At 50.6% G+C, this 20,334-nt stretch overlaps 1 protein-coding gene across 1 annotated transcript in view; it reads right to left on the bottom strand.

The window, feature by feature from the left end:
- The window catches only part of JPH3 (junctophilin 3), a 59,883-nt gene that overhangs the window by 30,418 nt on the left and 9,131 nt on the right, over positions 1-20,334 (bottom strand). The window contains exon 2 of the mRNA XM_054389773.1: positions 8,873-9,650. Within this exon, the coding sequence (XP_054245748.1) occupies positions 8,873-9,650 (778 nt within the window). The remainder of the gene's footprint in view (positions 1-8,872; positions 9,651-20,334) is intronic.

Raw genomic sequence — 20,334 nt, 5'->3', positions numbered from 1 at the left:
CAGAATGGGAAGGGACATGGCACCACAGCTCCCACTGACACATCTTGTGGGCTTTAGGTGGTGGGACATGGTGGCAGGGGGCTGGAATGGCACAGTCAGCATCCTCCATGCCTAGAGCTCATGTGTACCCTCACCAGTCTCCTTGCACACCACGGAGGATGGAGGAGAGCAGTGAGGCTGTGAGCCAGCCTGGCTAGCAGGCAGCTGTGCAGGCTGGGGGGGAATGGATCCCTTCCCTCCTGAAGATTGCTGAGAAAAGCAACGTTGCAGTTTCTGCTCATTGAATAGGAAAAGCAGCAGAAAGGAAAAATCAGGGGCTGGGTTTTTTTTGTTGTTGTCTTTTTCTATTTTCTTTTTTTTCCCCCTCTACCCAAAAGCTAGTGGGTGACAGCACCCCACTCCCCTCCTGCATGCATTAGCATGGAGAAGATGAGGTTTCACCACAGAATCATAATCATTAAGGTTGGAAAAGACCTCTAAGATCACCAAGTCCAATCATCAACCCAACACCACCATGCTCACTAAACCATGTCCTGAAGTGCCATGTCTGCATGCTTTATGAACACCTCCAGGGGTGGTGACTCCACCACTTCCCTGGGCAGTCTTTTCCTAGGCTTGACCATTCCTTCAGTGAGTCCATGTTTCCTACTACCCAATCTAAACCTCTCCTAGCAAAACTTAAAGCCATTTCCTCTTAACACTTGTTACCTAGGAGAAGAGACCAACCCCTGTACCATCTCTTGAGAAGGGCCAGTTCTGCAGCAGGACAGCAGCACTGGCTGCTCAGCCCATGTGTTAAACTGGTAAAAGGCTTGGATTAGAAACCAGGCAGATGATCTGGGCTGTGATGGGCTGCTGTGTGATGCTGGAGAGGAGGAGGAGGAGGTGGAGAAAACCTCCCCTTTGGCCCCCATGCTGTCCCAGCCTCCTGCCCATCTTTCTGGGGCAGCCCCTTTCCATGGAAAGGCTGCCAGGAGTGAATCACCCTTCCATCCTTCCTGCCTCATGCCAGCCAGTGCCATCCCTGCCTGTTTCCTTCTGGTTCTGCTGCAAAAGCCACTATGGAGCAGGCCAACACTTCACACTCCGACAACAACACTGCTCTCCTGTCCTGGCTCTGCCACTGGGTGTTTTGCTTCCTCCTGCATCCCAAGAGCTCTCTCCTGCTTCATTCTACAGCAAACCCACTCCCTCCAGCTGCAGCACAAACTGTGTCTGCCAGAAGCATATGGATTTTGGAGATCTTCCCTGATGAGTGCAGGGAGAAGGGAAGAGCTGGATGGCAGCATGGTGAGTCCACAGGGCTGTGTGAATCTCCACTCTGCCCACTCTGTTGGAAGTGATAATATGAACCCACATCACAAACGTAAGACATGGAGCTGGGCTACTTTATTTCATATTCAGCTCTGCAGAGAGGGAAGAAGGTGGGAGACACCAGGATGGGAGCAACCATCCTGGTTGAAGGCTGGGAGTGCAATAAAAGGAGAGGGGCTAACAAAACCTGCACTGAGCTCCTAGAAGCTGAAAAAGACCCTGCTGAGGATTTTCTAGCTGGATTATTTTGTAGAGCATTATTCCTTCCAAAGCATGACAGGCACTGAATTTTCCAGCCTGTTGGTGTCTGTGCAGCTCTCCACCTCTGCACGGCAGTGCAGGCAGCAGGGTGGCAGCTGGGGACACTCAGAGCTGGTCCTGCGTGAGTGTGAGGCTGCTCTTGACGCTTGGCATGGCCGCAGAAGGGCTTAGTGCCCTAAGACCTGTCTGAGCAGGAAGCTACTCAATTGGCATTGCAGGAAGACTTAAAGAGTCACGGTGCAGACAGCAGATCCTGCAAGAGCTGGCAGTGGGTAAGGATGCCATGTCCTGGGATGCCATCCCAGGATATGCCACTGTGTCCTGAACTGGAGGTTGGAGTTGTGCTTGCCATGAGTCAGAGGTCCTTGTGTCATCCCAGCTGACAGCAATGCAGGATCGGGAGGAGTAACAGCTGATGCTCATCTCTGCTGCCACGGAACCGCCTGGGCCCTGTCAACATGCTGCAGCTTGTGCCTGGGCAGGAGGAGGGGAGGGAGGTGGCAGAGGGAAGGAGCTGGCAGGAAGGAAAGTCAGAGTGCTCTGCTGCAGCTCAGCTCCACTCCCCATCCATAGGAAAGCTTGCTGGAGGCTGCCAGCCCCGGGGTTTGTTCCTGTCTGCATTGCACAGGGACTGTTTGGGGGGAGAGAGGGCAGGAAGGAGGAGGATAACGCTGTCCTAAAGAGAATTACCTCCTGCCCCTGTTGATTCCAGCCTTTGAGTCACCTCCACCTATCCCCTCTGTGGTTTCCTCTCTGTCTCTTTGCTGGGAAGGGAAGGACAGGGCATGCTCTCCCTGCACCAGACACAGTGTGAGGCCATCAGCAACCCCACCAGTTCCCAGTGAATGGGTAGAGATGTATCCTGCACAGCCTCAAGCTCCAGATGGCTAGAAAGGGGAAATGGGACAGGACTTCTCCAAGGGGTCATAAGTAGAGGAACTCCACCCTGAACCATGAAGTGCCCAAAGAGGGGCTAGCCCAGGTGGTGGGAGACACTGACAGGATTGGTCTGATCTCAGTCCCAGTTCAATTGTGACACATTTCAGCTCATCCACTGCCAATTCATCCTCGCCATCCTGACCCAATAAAGTGTACACACAACCCTTTGTGGACCACGGTGTTGCCTTGAACTTCCTTCCCTTCTCATCCTCTTTGCTCCCCATCCTGACCCAGGGAAGGGGTCACACAGCCCTTTGGGGACCACAGCATCACCCTTAACCCGCATCCCTCCTCCTCACTCCCCATCCTGACCCAAGGAAGGGGTCACACAGCCCTTTGAGGACCACAACGTTCCCCTTACTCCCCATCCCTCCTCCTCCTCGCTCCCCATCCGCAGTGAAAGCCCCGCTGGCAGGACGAGGCGGGGATTAGGGTGAGACTAATGCGGGAGCCCCGCAGCCACCTCCTGCAGGCATGGGAGAAGCCAGCAGAAACCTGAAATCAAAGGCAGCCAAGTACAATTGGGAAGCTGCAGGCACAGGCCTGTGAGAGCATTAAGCAGCATTATTCCGGCTGGGCGTACCGCCGGGAGTGACATTACCGCAGCTCGAAACGTTTGGGAGCAGAGCTGCAGAATCCCTTCTTCCCGGCGGGTTTTGCCTAGGCTGCATTTCCATTCTCTGAAACAAAGAATACCTGTTTGGCCCCAACAACCTTTTGCACTCTGCTGTTCAGCTCTCCTGGGTTCTTCTTGCCTTCCTGCTCCCCGTTGTATGTCAAAGCCTGGATGGATGCTTTGCCCTCCCTGCAGCATCATAGAACCATAGAATCATTTAGGTTGGAATAGACCTTCAAGATCATCAGGCCCAACCATTAGCCCTACTCTACCAAGTCCACCATGAAGGCATATCCCCAGGCACCACATTTACACAGCTTCTAATCACATCCAGGGATGGTGACTCAACCACCTCCCTGGGCAGCTTGGTCCAATGCCCAGCAACTCTTTCAGTGAAAAATTGTTTCCTAATATCCAGCCTAGACCTCCCTGAGTGCAGCTTGAGGTCCTTCCTTCTTGTTCTATCTAGGGAGAAGAGATCATCACCCACCTCATGACAACCTCTCTTCAGGTAGTTGTAGAGAGTGATAAGGTCTGAAGGAGCATCCATACTGAGTCCAAACATTTCCTTTCACTTGTCCTTGCTGCTGAGTTGTCTTTATCCACCTCCTTTTCCTTTTCTTCCCCAGTTTCCCTTTCTGAAGTTGAATGACACTGTGCTAATTTGTAGCCCGACGCCTCCTGAGACTATGGAGCTTAATTATATTTTTCTCATCGTTGGTGAAGGGCTTGGCTATAATTATGCCTGCAAGAGCATTAGTTAGAACTAACCTGAGGACAGCATCTCCTCCAGGGTGCTGGGGACAGGCTGCTCCAAGGAGCTGTTATTTCAGGTGCTGCCCCACAAAGCCTGCACTAGAGAAGAGCTGAGCACTTGCCAAATGCTGCCCGTCTCTGGGACTCCTATATCTAACACCAGTGACATCCTGTCCTCCCATAAATAGTCCAGCCAGTAATTACAAAACCTTGAACTGTGGTAGCAGAAGGAAGCCCTGGAGAGCATGAAGGACTGTCTGCTTTGTGTTAAAACTATAATCATATATCTCAATGAGCTGGAGCTGGTCCTGAGCACTCCATGATGCTCCATGTGCCTTTATCCTGTATGTCCAGCAGATATGTTGAAAGTCAAGGGGAGAGGATGAGCTTTGTGGCCCACCTCACTTGCCTGGACGTTATATTTCAGTTTACCATGACACACCAGTGCCTATGGACCATTTGCCTGAGGTATGAAGCAGAAGGAGGGCCAGAGGAGGCCACAAAGATGATCTGAGGGCTGGAGCACCCCTCCTATGAGGACAGGCTGAGAGAGTTGGGGCTGCTCAGCCCACAGAAAAGAAGGCTCCAGGGAGACTTTAGAGCAGCCTTCCAGTACTTAAAGGAGGGCTACCAGAGAGCTGGAAAGAGACTTGTACAAAAGCATGGAGCAACAGGACAAGGGATAATGGCTTCACACTGGAAGAAGCTGGATTTAATTAGGCAGTAGGAAGAAATTCTTCCCCATGAGGATGGCAAGGCACAGGAAGAGGTTGCCCAGAAAAAATGTGGAGGCTTCAAGCCTAGAAGTGTTGAAAGCCAGGTTGGATGGGGCCTTGAGCAGCCTGCTCTACTAGAAGGCGTCGCTGCCGCTGGCAGGGGGGGTGGAACTAGATAATCTTTAATGTCCCTTCCAACCTAAACCATTCCATGAATCTATGAACATTAGTGTTGATGAGATGGGAGTTGGTGTCTCCAGGGCATCCTTCATCCTTCCAGGGTAGCAGCAGAAAGAGAGATGGCTCTTGGCTGATATGAGAAGGGAATGAAGCATCCCACAGCACAGAGAGGACACTGTTCTCCTTAATTTAAACAGGTTGAAAAAGGGCTCCCTGGCTACCTCCAAAAAACCAAGAGCTGATATCAACAGCAATTTTCAGACCTGATTCATCCCCCTCCTTGCCCATTGACTCTGCACAAGCTATTTCAGCGAGACAGAAGAGGAGAGAAAGTGTTTTCATTTCAATTTCTGTGTTTTCATTTCCATTACTGCAAAGTAAAAAAAAAAAAAAAAAAGTTTAGGAGAACCATCTACTGAACCTAAAAACTGCTCCTTAAAAGAGCTTCCTTTTCTCTGCCACGGATAACACCGCTGTGTGCTCAGACTAAAACAACTTTGAGAATCCAATTTCCTTGTCTCCAGTACACTGTTTTTAGCCTACTTTCCTCAGGAAATGGGGCTCACTTCTGTGATTGTGCTGTTTGTGTATCTATATGCCATCACTCCCACACTAATAACTTCTGAACGTGTTGGCCAATTCCAACCCAATCTGACAGAGAGGCAGAGATTTCAAAAATACTTGAATCCCTACAAATTTAATGAAATCCGTGGGTGGGCACAGATTCTCCCCCACCAAGGGAAAGGCTGCAGAGTGAACTCAGATGGATTATTAGACAGAAGAGAATACACACTCACAGACACGCAGGGATAGGCACACACCAGTGCTGTCATCGGATCCCCAGCTGATGGTAAACTGGAGCTCATGTTGGTATTAGGTGGGGGATATCGCACCCCTGAGCCCCAAAGCCACCAAAATGAGCACCAGGAGTCCTCCACCAATGCACCTGCTGCCTGTTTAGAGCATTCCTCTGCGTCTGGATGATGCAGTTTGGTGTGGACGCTGCAGGGGAGTGTTCACTCATTTAGAAGCTTTACAATTAATCAGGCTAAATATACGGAAGACTTCTTAGCTGGTTGTAAGCTTGTAAAACCTTGCTGTCTTCTGCTTCTGGTTTAGTGGTGACCTGGAAGTGTTGGGGTAGTGGTTGGACATGATGAACTTATGGATCTCTTCCAATTAAAATGTTTTTATGATTCTATGATTCCATGATTCCATGGCTCTAGGGTTCTAGGATTCCATGATTTTATGGTTCTATGATTTCCTGATTCTATGAATCTATCATTCCGTGTTTCTATTATTCTACGATTCTGTGGTTCTGTGATTCCATAATTCCATGATTTTAGTATTCTATGATTCCATGATTTTATGGTTCTATGATTCTATGATTTCCTGATTCTATGAATCTATCATTCCGTGTTTCTATTATTCTACGATTCTGTGGTTCTGTGATTCCATAATTCCATGATTCTAGTATTCTATGATTCCATGATTTTATGGTTCTATGATTCTATGATTTCCTGATTCTATGAATCTATCATTCCATGTTTCTATTATTCTATGATTCTGTGGTTCTGTGATTCCACAATCCATGATTCTAGTATTCTGTGATTCCATGATTCTATGATTCTATGCACACTGGAAGACTGTAAGAACCCTCATAAGAGGGAAAAACTCAAGATGAATGATCATGGATTTCAGAGAAAGCAGGTCTCCTCACTTGCATGTTCAGGTCCTTGGGCCTCTTCTGTGTGCAGTCAAATTGCAAACCCAAGACACCCTCCAAGACCTTGGGTCTGAGCCAAATTATCCCCATCCCACCTGCTCCATGTCTCCAGTAAAGCCTAAATCCTGCAATCCCACCCAGATGATTTGGCTCTTTGCTGGTAGGTTTTGTGATCTCAACACAAAGCATCAACACAGGCAGTATAAAGCTCCAGGGACGGATGTCACTCATGGTTGGTAACCCAGCACTAACTCATGGTTGGTAACCCAGCACTAATGCACAGCACGAGTCACACTGAAGTCTGCCTGGCCCTAGAGATGAGCTACACAGAAGATCAATAAAGGGCTTTTCAACAGCCCAGCAGCCCTCGTGCTCTGGAGGTGATGGCTGTGACACAGAAAGAGCCAAGCCCTGGGTTCCTCGTGATGCTTTCTTCCTCATGTGTCTCGTCAAGACCGAGCACAAATGGTGGAGGAAGCCAAGCTGTGGGATGGAGATGTCAGGTTGCTCGTGGAGCACTTCCTAATGGGACCAGGTTCAGTCTCTGACAGACTATCTGCACTCCCATTCATTTATTTCTTTACATCCTCAATGATGACTGAAGGGAGCTCTAAATGGTCCTCAAATCCTACATATTTTCTTCTCCTCCGTGTGCACGCATGGTCATGGGCTTCATCCTCCCTCCCAGCATTCCTGCAGAGCTCAGGACTATGTCACCCCAGCCAGTACAGGGGATAAAGCTATTCATACCATGGCTTTCTTATCAGATTTGATTTTGTACTTCTTTCTCACAGTTAGAAGGTGGAACATTGTATGTCAATGACTCATCAAGCATTTTGACCACGAGGGGATCATATCTCTTCCAAATCCCACCTCGGTGGCACCAGGACCATTACCACCTGGTGATGGAGAATGCTCAGGTTTTCAGATCTGGCATTCCACAGTAGATCACAATTCCACATTTCCATGATTCATGCTTTTGTACCAAGGTGTTCACATCCCCAGATCCCAGGAAAAGATCAGACCTTTCTGCTGCTGTGCAGTCTGCTTCCTACCTGGCAATCTAGTGGGATTTCTCGGTTTCCCCCCAAAGCTTTGACAACAATTTGGTACAATATCAACTCAAAAATGTCATCAAGGCCAAACATGCTCCCAAAAGCAAGCCTGGGAGCCTCATTCACGTTGCAGATAAGTCATTAGCAGACATGCTGATAAAGATTTTGAGTGTGACTCTGCATACCAATAATCCAGAGCCAGCAATTAACCCAGCACAAGTGATTGAGGAGGTACCTGAGTTTGTCCCCTAACCCCAGCCTGGCTGCTGTATGCAGCAGTAGCTCAGAAACCAGAAAGGAATGACAATGCTCTATCAAACCAACCCTAAAAAATGAGACAAAGAGTCCAGAATTCAGCAGAGGAGCCTTTCCTCCTCCACTCACCTCTTGTTTGGGATCTCACTTCAAGAAATTCCAGGTGCATTTTAGGAGCCTGCTAGAAGGTGTTTGAGCTGGCCATGAGCCTGGAGTCAGTCCCTGTTTCAACCTAAATTAGACATGACCCCGTTCCCTTCTCCATCCTTCTACTTTTCAGCCAGATCAGGTCCCAGCTCTGAATCACTGAGCAGTTCCACGATGGCTACAGACATCCTGGGGAGCAGGGGCTCCTTGAGGCTTGCAAGGATTATTTGGGTACCCAGATCTGCTGCTTTCTAGCAGAGCCTCAGGCAGGGCAAACTCTCCCCAAGCATCCATCAGCTGCAGCCAGCGATTTGACTGCTTTTCCACTCAAAACCTCTTTTGGGAACAGAAATAGCTGGGAATCCTCCCAGCACAGGCCAACCCAGGGATGGTTCCCCTTGGCGGTAAGTCAGACAGATGATATGGGCAAGCAGCATCTCAGGAGCTCTGCCGCTAAGGGTATCATCATCCTGCTTATTAAAGAGGCGAGGCAGAGGCAGAGCAGAGGATCCAGTACCTCCTAAGTGACAGCTATCATCCTGTGAGGCCCACACCATGACCCACAAGTGCGGTCCCACCAAGGTGCAACCACTGCTCTGGATGGCCCTGCACGTCCTCACTGGATGGTTCATAAAGGCCACTCAGAGATGGACAATTCAGCTTGGATCTGCCCTCTTCTGAACACCACCCCTGAGGCTTGGGCAAGGCCAGTGGCTTGGCTTTCCAGGATGCTGCTCACTCCTGTCTTAGGGTTCAGATAGTGCTGACCACTGCCTATGCTAGCAGATGCCCACCACAAGGCTTGCCTGCCTCCAGCGGCTCCCCCCTCCAGCACCTACTTGCACAAAAAGTCTCATCCCACTTCTCCCATCCATCCGCAGCCACCTCGGGACGGGGAGCACCTTACCTGGAGGCCGCGATCTCCGCCTTCTGCTTGGCGATGGTGGCCGCCCGCTCGGCAGCCTCCACGGCTCGATCCACCTTCTCGCGGATCTTGCTGGCCCGCAGCGGGATGAGGTTCTTCCTCTTGCCGCTGACCAGGATGTTCTGCTTGTACTTGCCCTCCTCCTTGGTGCCGTCGGGGAAGGTCATGCAGCCATAGCCGTGGCGCTTGTTGTTGGCCCATTCTCCTTCGTACTTCAGCCCGTCGGAGCGCTGGCTCACCCCGAAGCCTGACCTCTTGTCGTTCTTCCACTCGCCCACGTAGATCTCGGTGGTGGTGGCGTCGATGTCGTCTTCGATGACGGAGAGCTCGGCTTCACCCTCACCCAAGCTGATGGTGGAGTTGATGTCACTGGCAGTGGAGCTGACCGTGCTCATCCCGGCCTCGCTCCGGAAAGAGCTCTGCTTGCTCCGCTGGCTGGCCAAGGAGCTCTTGGACTCAGACTTACGGAGCTTGAGCCCGCTCAGCAGCGACCGCCGGAAGATGCCCTTCTTCTTGCTCTTGAGGATCTCGGCGTCGCTGTGGGCCATGAGGACGAAGCCTCCCCGGGAGACCGCGGGGCTCCCGGCCACCGCCGGCGAGGAGTCGGGGTGGAGCGCCGTGCCATTGGTGTGCTCGCTGCGCAGGGAGTTGATGGACGTCCTCAGGGGTGACCTGATAACCGCAGCCATGCCGTAGGGAACGCTCTGCCGCACGCCGTAACCCTGGCGCATCCCTCCGACCCACTGGCCCTGGTATGTCCCTAGGAAGAGGAGACAAAAGCAAAGAGGGGTTTCATGGCACGGCATCCTATGGACCGTGGGAGAGACAGGGAACTATTGGAGAGAGCGCAGTGGAGGATATGAAGATGCTGAGGGGCCTGGAGCATCTCTGTGATGAGCGAAGGCTGAGAGACCTGGGGCTGTTCAGTCTGCAGAAGGGCAGCCTGAGAGGGGATCTGATCAATGCTCAACAACAGCTAAAGGGTGAGGGGCCAAGATGATGGGGCCAGATTCTTGTCAGTGGTGTCCAGCAGCAGGACAAAGGGCGGCAGACAAAAACTGGAACCCAGGAGGTTCTTTCTGAACAGGAGGAGAAAATTCTTTGCTGTGAGGGTGCCAGAGCCCTGGAGCAGGCTGCCCAGGAAGGTTCTGGAATCTCATTCTCTGGAGAGATCCAAACCCCGTTGGACATTATGATCCTGGGCAACCTGCTGTGGGTGACCCTGCTTGGATATGATCTCCAGAGGTCCCTTCCAAACTCCACCATGCTGGAATTCTGTGACTAACAGCACCAAATTCCTCTGAAAGCCTGTTCCTTAGCAGGAGCAGCAAAGTGCAGCTCTGCCTCTCTGTCCCATCTCTGTGACAGGAGGACAAAGAAACATCCTGCTTAGATCATTGCAGGCATGTTCTCCAGCTGCAGAATGGAAATATCAGAAGTTGGCCAAGGCATCACTGAGCTTCAAGGTAGCACCCTTTAGATCAACCCCTACTTTGAAAGGGAAGGGAACAGGGAGATGGGATAGGGAATTGTTATCAGGGAACAGATCTCATTGCCAACCATGCTGCTGGCAGGGATGGCAGCGGACGGTCCACTGTGATGTTTGTTTCCGTTCGTAGAGCTGCTCATTTGCCATGGAGCAGAAGGGAGCAGCTCTATAGGAATCAAGGCCTCACAGAGAGAGAAAGATCCATTTGGAGAGTCTCCTCAGGAATGTCTCCCTGCTTGAATTCCTACATCTGTGTGGGCACACACTGGAATGGCTTCGCTGGTCTTTGGCAGGATGAAACACACACAGGACCTCTCCACAGCACTGGGAATGGAAGCTTCAAGAAATCCATCCAGCCTGAGATGCACAAGTGGAGCACAAAGTGTGCCCATAAACTGCTGTGGTTTATAATCCCTTCTCCTTCTGGGACTGACACCCTTTTGCCTTTTATCCCTGCCCAGTGACCTGTGGGGCTTGTCTTTATTCTTAGGTCAGTTTAATCTTTTCTGGACTAGCTCAAGATGCATCAGTTTTAGACTGGATATTGGGGAAAATGTCATTACTGGAAGAGTGGTCAGGCATTGGAACAGGCTACCCAGGGAGGTGGTGGAGTCACCATCCCTCAAGGCATTCAAGAAACGTGTGGGCATGGCACTTGGGGACATGGTTCAGTGGGCATAGTGGTGTTGGGCTGAGGGTTGGACTTGATGAACTTAGAGGTCCTTTCCACCCAAAACAAGTCTATGATTCTCTGAGTTCACTGCTCACCTAAACCCTCTCAGGGTGGATTGATGAGACTGAGGATGTGTCCTCTCCTGGCACTGGTGTTGCTGGGATGCTGTGGTTGATTCCAAACCCAGGCTGCCCTGCTGTCTCCCAGCCCTGGAGATGCAAAGAGCAGGGATGGGAGCAGGAAGCACCTTGCAGCACTGGGGCCTCCCTTCACACCATTCCTGCTCTTGCATGCCAAGGGAGTCTTAAAATAGCCTTGCTGAAACAGTGAGCCCTGTGAGAGTCACACCCAAATGATGAAAACAGCTTGGATGGTGGCTGCTGGCTCCATCTGATAGAGGTTTTACAACCCTTTTGCACAAATTACCTTTGGCCTTTGCAAACAGGCCAGGATTTGGAGACAAGAAAAACCCATCAGACCCACCTGAACTGCAAAAATACTGTTCCCTGAGACCTGGCTGCCTTGCTGCAGCATTTTCTCTCTCACCATTTTTCAACAGCCCTGCAGAAAGTATTATTAAAATGAGTTGTGCTGGCCATGTCCATCCCCAAACCCAGAGGAACCGTCCTCTTGTGATCCCAACCCTACTCAAACTTCTACTCCACTTAATTCTCCATCCCCATCCTACCCGCAAGGACTTCCTTACAGGTTTCCACCACCCAGTCCCCATAGCTCAGTGGTGGCTCTGGATACAGAGAGAGGTTGGAGCAGCTCATGCTGAGCAAGGGAATTGCTTCCCAAGAGTAAGAAATCAGCACCTGACATGTTTTAGGGTGCATCAGCTGTTATCTAAGAGCTCCCAGTGCTTTGCACAAATCCCTCAGGGCTCCAGCATCTTTCTCAGCACTCTGATGCAAGCAGTCCCCCAAGGTGCTACATTATCTGGGTGACAGCCTTGTAACACCCCAAAAAAATGTCAGTCTCAAGCTGAGGGCCCCCACCCCATGACTGTTCCAGAGAAGGGCCATGGAGAGGCAGGGCCAGGAGGGAAGGGTTTACCGAGGGTTTATAGGCTTAGCATGGGGGAGGGAAGCAGGCGTTGGGATTATGGCAGGCACTGGCAGGCAGAGTGAGGAGGTGGTAGAGATGTTGGTGGGGAGAAGAATGGGGAATAATCATCAGGATGGATGGCAAAGAGCTCAGAGGAGACATCAGGCATGTCTTGTGGTTTAATTTGAGCAGTGATCCTGGTTTGCCCTACTGCAGCCCGCTTTGGTGTCCTCAAGAACAGGTAACAATTGATGAGCTACACCCATGCCTCTCTCTGTGCCCAGCAGCAAGCGGGAATGGTGTCTGTGGCAGGAGAGAGCCCATCAAGCCATCTGTCCATCCTTGCAGACCTGGCACCATAAAAGCACAGAGTCATAGAATTGTTTTGGTTGGAAGAGACTTTAAAAATCATCAAATCCAACCATTAGCCCAGCACTGCCAAGTCACCATTAAAGCACATCCCTCAGCAACATGTCTCCATGGCTTTGAAACCCCTCCAAAGATGAGGACTCCACCACTCCCCGGGCAGCCTGGCCCAGGCCTTGACAACCCTCGAGGGGAAAAAATTGCTCCTCATGTCCAGCCTAAACTTCCCCTGGCACAACTCGAGGCTATTTCTTCTTGTCTTGTGCCTTGCTCCCTGGCAGAAGACACCAACTCCCACCTAGGTCCAACCTCCTTTCAGGGAGTTGCAGAGAGCCAGAAGGTCTCCCCCCAGCCTCCTTTTCTCCAGGCTGAACAATCCCAGTTTCCCCAGCTGCCCTTCAGAAGACTGTTATTCCTCTTTCTGGCTCCATCCCACAGTATCTCAGCAGGACAACCTCTTGGGGGAGACGTGTGGCAGCTGGATGAGGGAGATAGCCCCCAACACCCTGAGCATCCATGCAAAGAGGATCTCCAAGCTGGCTTGAGATGTCCTCAGCCTGTGCTTAACCTCCTGTTTCTCCTACAGATGGATTCAATGGGTTTCAGAGAAAGATGCCAGTATGGGCAAAAGAACAGGAAGAAAAGATCCTGCATGAGATTCATCAGAATCTGCTCTGCTCAAATCCTGGAATCCCTCTCCCTTGGCTGAACCTCTTGACTCGATCCCTACCCTCAGGCAGGTCCCTTGACCTCCCCACGTCCTAGCAAACCTGCAGCTGAAAAAAATCCCAAGCAGATTAAACAGAAGCACCACAAAGCAAGTACGGCCCTTGCTAGAAACCAGGGACAGCAGCAAAGAGAAGAAGAAAGGGCTCTTGGAGCAGACATGACCATGTCTGAGCTGGAGCAGAGCTGGCAAATTGGTCTCAGCAGGTGACAGCTGCAGCCAGTGCCTGTGCTGTCCCCAGCATGGCAGAGGCTCATGGGAAGCTGTCATCTTTGAACGGCCTAGAAGTCTACTCCTAGATCTGCACAGCTGCCAGAAGCCATGTCTGCACCTCCTTGGCAAAGCTGATCTTTCTAAGCAGAGGGTGCAGGGACTTGAGGAGCCACCCCAGCCAGCCAGGCTGTCCTGCTTCTTCTCTCCCAGTATCCCAGAATCCCAGCATGATTGCTGGGATTAGGGGTTGGAAAGGACCTCTAGACATCATTTAGTCCAGCCCCCCTTCTAAAGCAGGGTCACCCACAGCAGGTTGCCCAGGATCACAATGTCCATCTGGGTTTGGAATTTCTCCAGAGAAGAAGACTCCACAACGTCTCTGGGCAGCCTGCTACCAGGCAGGGCTCCAACACCCTCACAGCAAAGAATTTTCTCCTAATGTTCAGATAGAACCTTCTGGGTTCTAGTTTGTTCCCATTGCCTCTTTGCCTGTTACTGGGCACTGCTGAGAAGAGTCTGGCCCCATCCTCTTGTCCTCCACCCTTTAGGTCTTGCTAAGCATTGATCAGATCCCCTCTCAGGCTGCTCTTCTCCAGGCTAAAGAGCCCCAGGTCTCTCAGCCTTTGCTCCTCACAGAGATGCTCCAATCCCCTCCACATCTTTCTAGCCTCTTTTGGACTTTCTCCAGTAGTTCTTAGTCACTCTTGAACTGGAGAGCCCAACTGGACACAGTCCTCCAGTACCCTCCAGTACCCCAGACGTGGCCTCAGCCATGAAGCAACGCTCAGCAGAGAGCAAACCTCAACCCCCAAGTCTGCTTTCATGGTATTGCCACTCTCCTGGTTGCTTCTCTGCTGGATGCTGTAGCACGAATTGCCTCCGGGGATTGGTCTTTGGTGGTCACCAAAACATCTGGTCACCTTGATGGCTACCAGCAGATCAAAGAGCTTCCTTCTAAGGAGCAGAATTCATCCACCTGCCTCACTCAAAGAGCCCTCCTTCCTTCATCTGACTTCATTACATTTTAATCCCCTGAATGGTCCAGGATTTGTCCATGAGTACAGGAAGGTCTCAGAGCCATCTGATCTGCATTGCTAAGCACCATCACCCTCTCCCCTTGCACTGCTCAGTTTAACCTCTGCCCCTCAACTTTTGCAGATATATGCACAAAGCTTAATCTCACAAGGAGCTGGGAGACTCCTTCTCCCTGCAGAGGAATAGGATTTTCTGATTTTGCACTTGGCATGCCAGGATGGAGCAGCTACAACCGTCTCAGAGCTAGGGAGTGTGCAGTGAGGACCATAGCATGGGGTTGAGTTTAATGGGACAAGCAGATCTGACGTGAGCAGCAGGCTCATCTGCTGAGGTGCTGAATGGAGGTTCTCAAGGACTTCAGAGAGCTGAGCACCTCCCAGGGTCAGGGCAGAGGAGGAGAGGTCCTCTTTAACTGTGTGAAAGAGGGAAATATGCCTCCATGGGCACTGGAAGCAAGGAGCAAGCCAACACCACTGCAATCCTGGTCACAAGCTGATTGCATTGCCCAGCCTGGGCCCCTGGAGCATCTCTGGGGAGGAAATGCTGTGAGGCCTGGGGCTGTTTAGCCTGGAGAAGAGCAGCCTGAGAGGGGATCTGATCAGTGCTCAGCAAGAGCTAAAGGTAGGGGCAGAGGGCAAGAGTAAAGGGCTAGCCTCTTTTCAGTGGTACCCAGCAACAGGACAAGGGGCAACAGGCACAAACTGGAACCCAGGAAGTTCCATCTGAATGGGAGGAGAAAATTCTTTGATGTGAGGGTGCTGGAGTCTTACAGCAGACTGCCCAGAAAGACTCCAATTCTGCCTGGGCATTGCAATCCTGGACAGCCTGTGACAACTTCTTTCCCTTAGCCATGCAGGTCACTCTTATGAATGCAAGACAAAGAGCAGCAAGAAAGTCTTGGATATGGAATGAAAATCCTCCTGAGCTGGTAATTTGTGACTTGCTGTGGTACAGAAGGGAAGCAGCAACCATTTCTGCTTCATAGCTCTCTCCTTACTCTCCATATTTGTCAAATGCTTCCTGAAGCATTAATTGCATGAGATTAATGGAGTGATCCCATCAGGAAAAATGCAGCAGCCATGAGGTGGTCAGGGCACCACCACACAAGCAGCTGCAGACAAGTGTAGGGTTGAGTAGAAGTTGTGGATGAAAGCAGATATGTGACAGGAGAGCACTGGACAGTCTAGCTGAGAAATTTCAGCCACCACCATGATCCTGCTGAAAAGATGGCCTGATCCTGCCCTGGGAATGGGAATTCTGCAGAAGGGAATAAGCAGGTTGTGCTTCTGCTCACCACAGGGAAGATTTCTTGACTCCTGGTGTGACTGCTCAGTAGGATTCAGTCAAGAAGGGTGGGATATGGCCAGGGGCATGCACATGTGTGGCGCAGAGATAAGGGGCAGGCACGACCTGAGGCTGGGAGAAAATAACTGAAGTCATCCCAAAAGATGGATCAGTGAGAATATTCCTCTTTTGGAAACAGTAGATGGAGAGTAAGAAAGGGAATGGGGTGGTGGGAAAAGTGAGGAAAGTCAGGATGGGATGGAAACAGGGAGAGAAGAAAATGGGTAAGTGGTTGCTGGTCACTTTCACTTGCGATGGGTTGGGGTTTTCTGGCTAGCTCGCCTTGGAGCAAGGCTGGGTTGTTTCCAAATAGATTTTAAAACTCCTGCAGGAATTTCTATTGCCTTGAGGACCAGGTGGAGCCCCATTCTTGGCTGGAGCCAGCCAGACTGAAAGCAGGAAGTCCCTGCCCTCCAAAGCATCATCTCTGATGCTCCAGCAGGAGATCATCTGTTTTGAGAAATGACAAGCACCAAAAAGTAATCTCATTTGCTGCCATTATTCAGCACTTCCTCAGCATTTGGCTCAGGAGGCTGAAATTCATTCTGGGAAGAGAGCAGGGAGTCTGCAGGGGCTGCTCCTGTTGTCCCCCAAATCCACCAAATCAGGGTTCACCCTGGTATGCACCTTGCAGAAATGGAGACCTCGTGAGTGGGACCTTGTGCAGAGCTGGTGATCAGATGGTTTGGTGCAAGTTCTGCACCTCTGTGCTCCTGGCTGGAAACAGGGATTGTGTGGTGGCACTCTGGCAGCTCAGCTGGGTATCTGGAAGGGTCATTAACTCTTGTTTGCAAAGTGCTCCAGGAGGATCTGAGGCATTACAGGCACCAGGAACATCGACAAGTTTCGGTTCATTTCCTTGGCTTTGCCAAAGAGTTTTGGGTGATTTTCCTGGGGATCAGAGAAGGAGGAGATCCACCTCCAGCTATCTCCATCTCCATCTCTATCTTCTCTATCTTCTCCACCTCCATCATCTCCATCTCCCCAGGGTACAGCAACTGTGGCAGGGCTCATGTGGGTGCTCATGGGCCCTGGACCACAGAGAGGGCTGCTTGCTCTCCCAGATAAGGTCTTCCTCATGTCTGGGAAGAGGCAATCAGCTCATAGCTTGCTCTTCCCACACACAACACACCAGGCTGAAACCTCAGGCAATGAGAAGTGTCACTACATTGATGTCATTTGGCTCCATACCAGGTGCCTTTTGTACATAGGAGAGTGGTGGAGAGGGAAAGGAGACCTGGGACATCTAGAAAATAGCCTTTCTGGCCCAGATGGAGGGCTGGAACATCTCTCTTATGAAGAAAAACTGAGAGAGTTGGGGTTGTACAGCCTGGAAAAGAGAAGGCTCCAGGGAGACCTTCTTGTGACCTTTAAGCACTTAAAGGGTGTGATGGTTTGAAACTGTCTTTTTAATTTTTCCTTGCAAAGTTCAGAACAGAGAAAGTGAAAGAGTATAAATAAGTCACTATTGGGTGTAAGAAAGCAGAACACTGATTGTTCTAAACACTTCCATTGGATAGATAGAAATGTTTAAGAACTATTACCCAAAACAAAGTAGGCACTCTGCACATTCTGCGTTCGGCAGTGGGGGCAGTTGCTGGGCTGTCTGGCTGCTGTTTCTTCTTCTCTTCTGGCTGAAGATAACATGTACTGACCTTGGCAGCTAAGTTAACAACTTTCTGCTTAACTAACTCTGCTTTCTGTCCAAGGGGGGTCTGGGGAGGAAGCTCCTGGGAGAGAGAGGCCCCTTTGGGAGGGTCCCCTTGGGGGGAAGCAAAGGGAGATCGGTTGTGCTTTTTCTGTTGATTGTATATATTTGTGAATGTTGTGAATTTTGTATATTTGTACATATTCATTGCATTTCATCGTAGATTTTAGACTCTGCTTGTAAATACAGCTTTTATTTGCTTCCAGACTGAGCTAGCCTGGTTATTGTCGGTGGGGGGGGGGGAATTTCAGCTCACACCGACACAAAGGGGCTGAGAAGAAAGCTGGGAACAGACTTCTTAGCCAAGCCTGCTGTGACAGGACAAGGGGTGATGGATTTGAACTAAAAGAGGGAGATTTAGATTGGAGAGAAGGAAGAAATTGTTTACCCTGAGAGTGGTGAGACACCTTAGGGTTTTCCTTAGGGCACACCAGAGGAACAGGTGGGTTGTGAATGACAGAAGGAAGCCCCAAGGGATGTAGATGATTTGCTCACAGCCTAGAAACATACATGGGGCTTCCCTTGGCCCAAGGTGGGATCATGCACCTCAATACAGACCTGACCCATCTTATTCACAGCATTGGAAGGAGACAGGTCAGGATTTTGGGGGTTGGAACAGCTGCGTTTTCTTCCCTCCCTCTCCCTGTACCCAAGGATCTGGCATTTTGCAGGCCGCTGACCCCTTTGGCTCCGGCCCAGGAACACCAAGAAGTACAAAGCTTTATGGACTGAAAGCAGCTCACAGATTTTTCCCAAACCAAGACAGCCGATTTCATGTCCTGTAGGATGAAACTTTTGGCAAGCACAGGGGGTAAAGTACACAGGGAGCTTTGCACAGCCCTGCCCTGCCTTTCTCAACTTCAGCTTCTCATATGGAGAAATTCAAGTGGTTCTTTAGGACGCTGTAAAGCATTCTGAGGCCCCATGGACACACAGATATTATGATTATCACAACATGACCTCAAAAAAAAAAAGTCAAGTGCTTAGAAAAACACTCCTTATCCATCACTCACACTGAAAAACTCCCCAGCTAACTCCTTGCCGTGGGTAAACACGAGGTCTTCCCAGGGTAGATAAATAATCAGGGACATGGGAACAGGCTTTCAGAGAGCATGGGAGCAGCAGGCTTCAAAAGGCAGGTTTCTCTGGAGGCTTTGTCCCATCTTTGAAGCACAGCCAGATCCACCTGTTATGGTGGCTGTGTTTGGCAGTGACAGCTGAACCTCCCAGCTTGCTTTTGCCACTCAGTGAAATTTGGGAACGAGGGCTGAGATGTCCAAAAGACCTGTCCAGTTTTCCAAACCCAGACAGAGTAATTAAGCCTTGCAAATCCCTTGTCTATCTTGTGAAGGGTCCTTCCTAGTATGCCCCCACCAAGATCTCTTATCTCTGAATTCTGCAGCATATTAATTAAGGATGTCCAATGGCAATAATTAGGCTGGTATCTTGTGTTACAACAGAAGGAGCAATTTCTACAGATACCACTTTGGAGCCCAGGAAGGATTCATGTGCTAATTTTGTTTAGCATCTCAGAAGCATCCATCCCAAAGAGAAGGTGTATGAGAGGAAGAATCTCCTCCACCTCTACTCTGCACTGCTGAGGCCACATCTGGAATATTTGTGTCCAGTTCTGGGCTGCCCTAGTTCAAGAGTGACACAGAACTACTGGAGAGAGTCCAGTGAAGGCTGTGAAGATGCTGAGGGGATTTGGAGCATCTCTGTGAGGAGGAAAGGCTGAGAGACCTGGGGCTGTTGAGCCTGGAGAAGAGCAGCCTGAGAGGGGATCTGATCAATGCTCAGCAAGAGCTAAAGGGTGAGGGGCAAAAGCATGGGGCCAGACTCTTCTTTGTGCCCAGCAATAGGACAAGGGGTAACAGGCACAAACTGGAACCCAAGAGGTTCGTTCTGAACATGAGGAGAAAATTCTTTGCTGTGAGTGTGCTGGAGCCCTGGAGCAGGCTGCCCAGAGAGGTTGTGGAGTCTCCTTCTCTGGAGAGATTCCAAACTCACCTGGACATTGAAACCCTGGACAACTTTTGTGGGTGACCCTGCTTCAGCAGCAGGGTTGGACTAGATGATCCCCAGAGGTCCCTTCCAACCCCCACCAGCTGGGATTCTGATTCTGTGAAAAGAGAGGGCTGGAGGATGCTAATGCAGCCTCAGTCCTGCTGGTGTGATGATGGAAACCACCCCAGATGGTGTCCAGCAGTCAGGGGGGCTTGCTGACAAAAATGTGCCCTCTAACTGTGCTGCCTGCATGTCTGAGTCCTCCTGAGCATGCACTGGGTGCAGATTTGCTGCCAACACATCCCAAGAGCCATCACTTCTGACAGCAGCAAAGGGGATTCCGCTGGGTGACTTGCATTCCCTGCCCTGTCCCAAGTTGCTGGTTGGAGAACAACACTTGTCCCCCAGATGCTCACCTAGATCCCACACTGACATGGTTTTGAGGGCTAGGACTTGCCAGCTGCATTGCCCATCACAAAAGGTGGGAATCAGTGATGATGCATGTGTGCAATGCCACACAGATACGGCGCCAGCAGCAAATTATCTCCCCCACAGCCTTTCCAAGGCTCTCCATGGCTCTGACCACCACCAAGCCATGCTGAAAACACAGTCAGATGCTTCTGCTGGGGCTGCTAATTTGCCAAAAATATGCTCTGGTAACTGCTTACACAGGGGAAGAAATAAAGTATGGATTTTTGAGTATGCAAATATAATCTTGCAGGCAGGAACACGTGATGGATGTTAGTCATATTGCTGAACGTGGGGCTGGGTACAGAGAGACATGATGGGCACAGCGAGGTCTGGGCATCTCTGGAGGACAGAAAGGCAACCA

The sequence above is a fragment of the Indicator indicator genome, chromosome 19 (genome assembly GCF_027791375.1).
Source record: "Indicator indicator isolate 239-I01 chromosome 19, UM_Iind_1.1, whole genome shotgun sequence".
In the NCBI taxonomy this organism is placed as follows: Eukaryota; Metazoa; Chordata; class Aves; order Piciformes; family Indicatoridae; genus Indicator; species Indicator indicator.
Note: the sequence above shows the minus strand (reverse complement) of the source record. Positions and strands in the feature narration are given on the sequence as shown.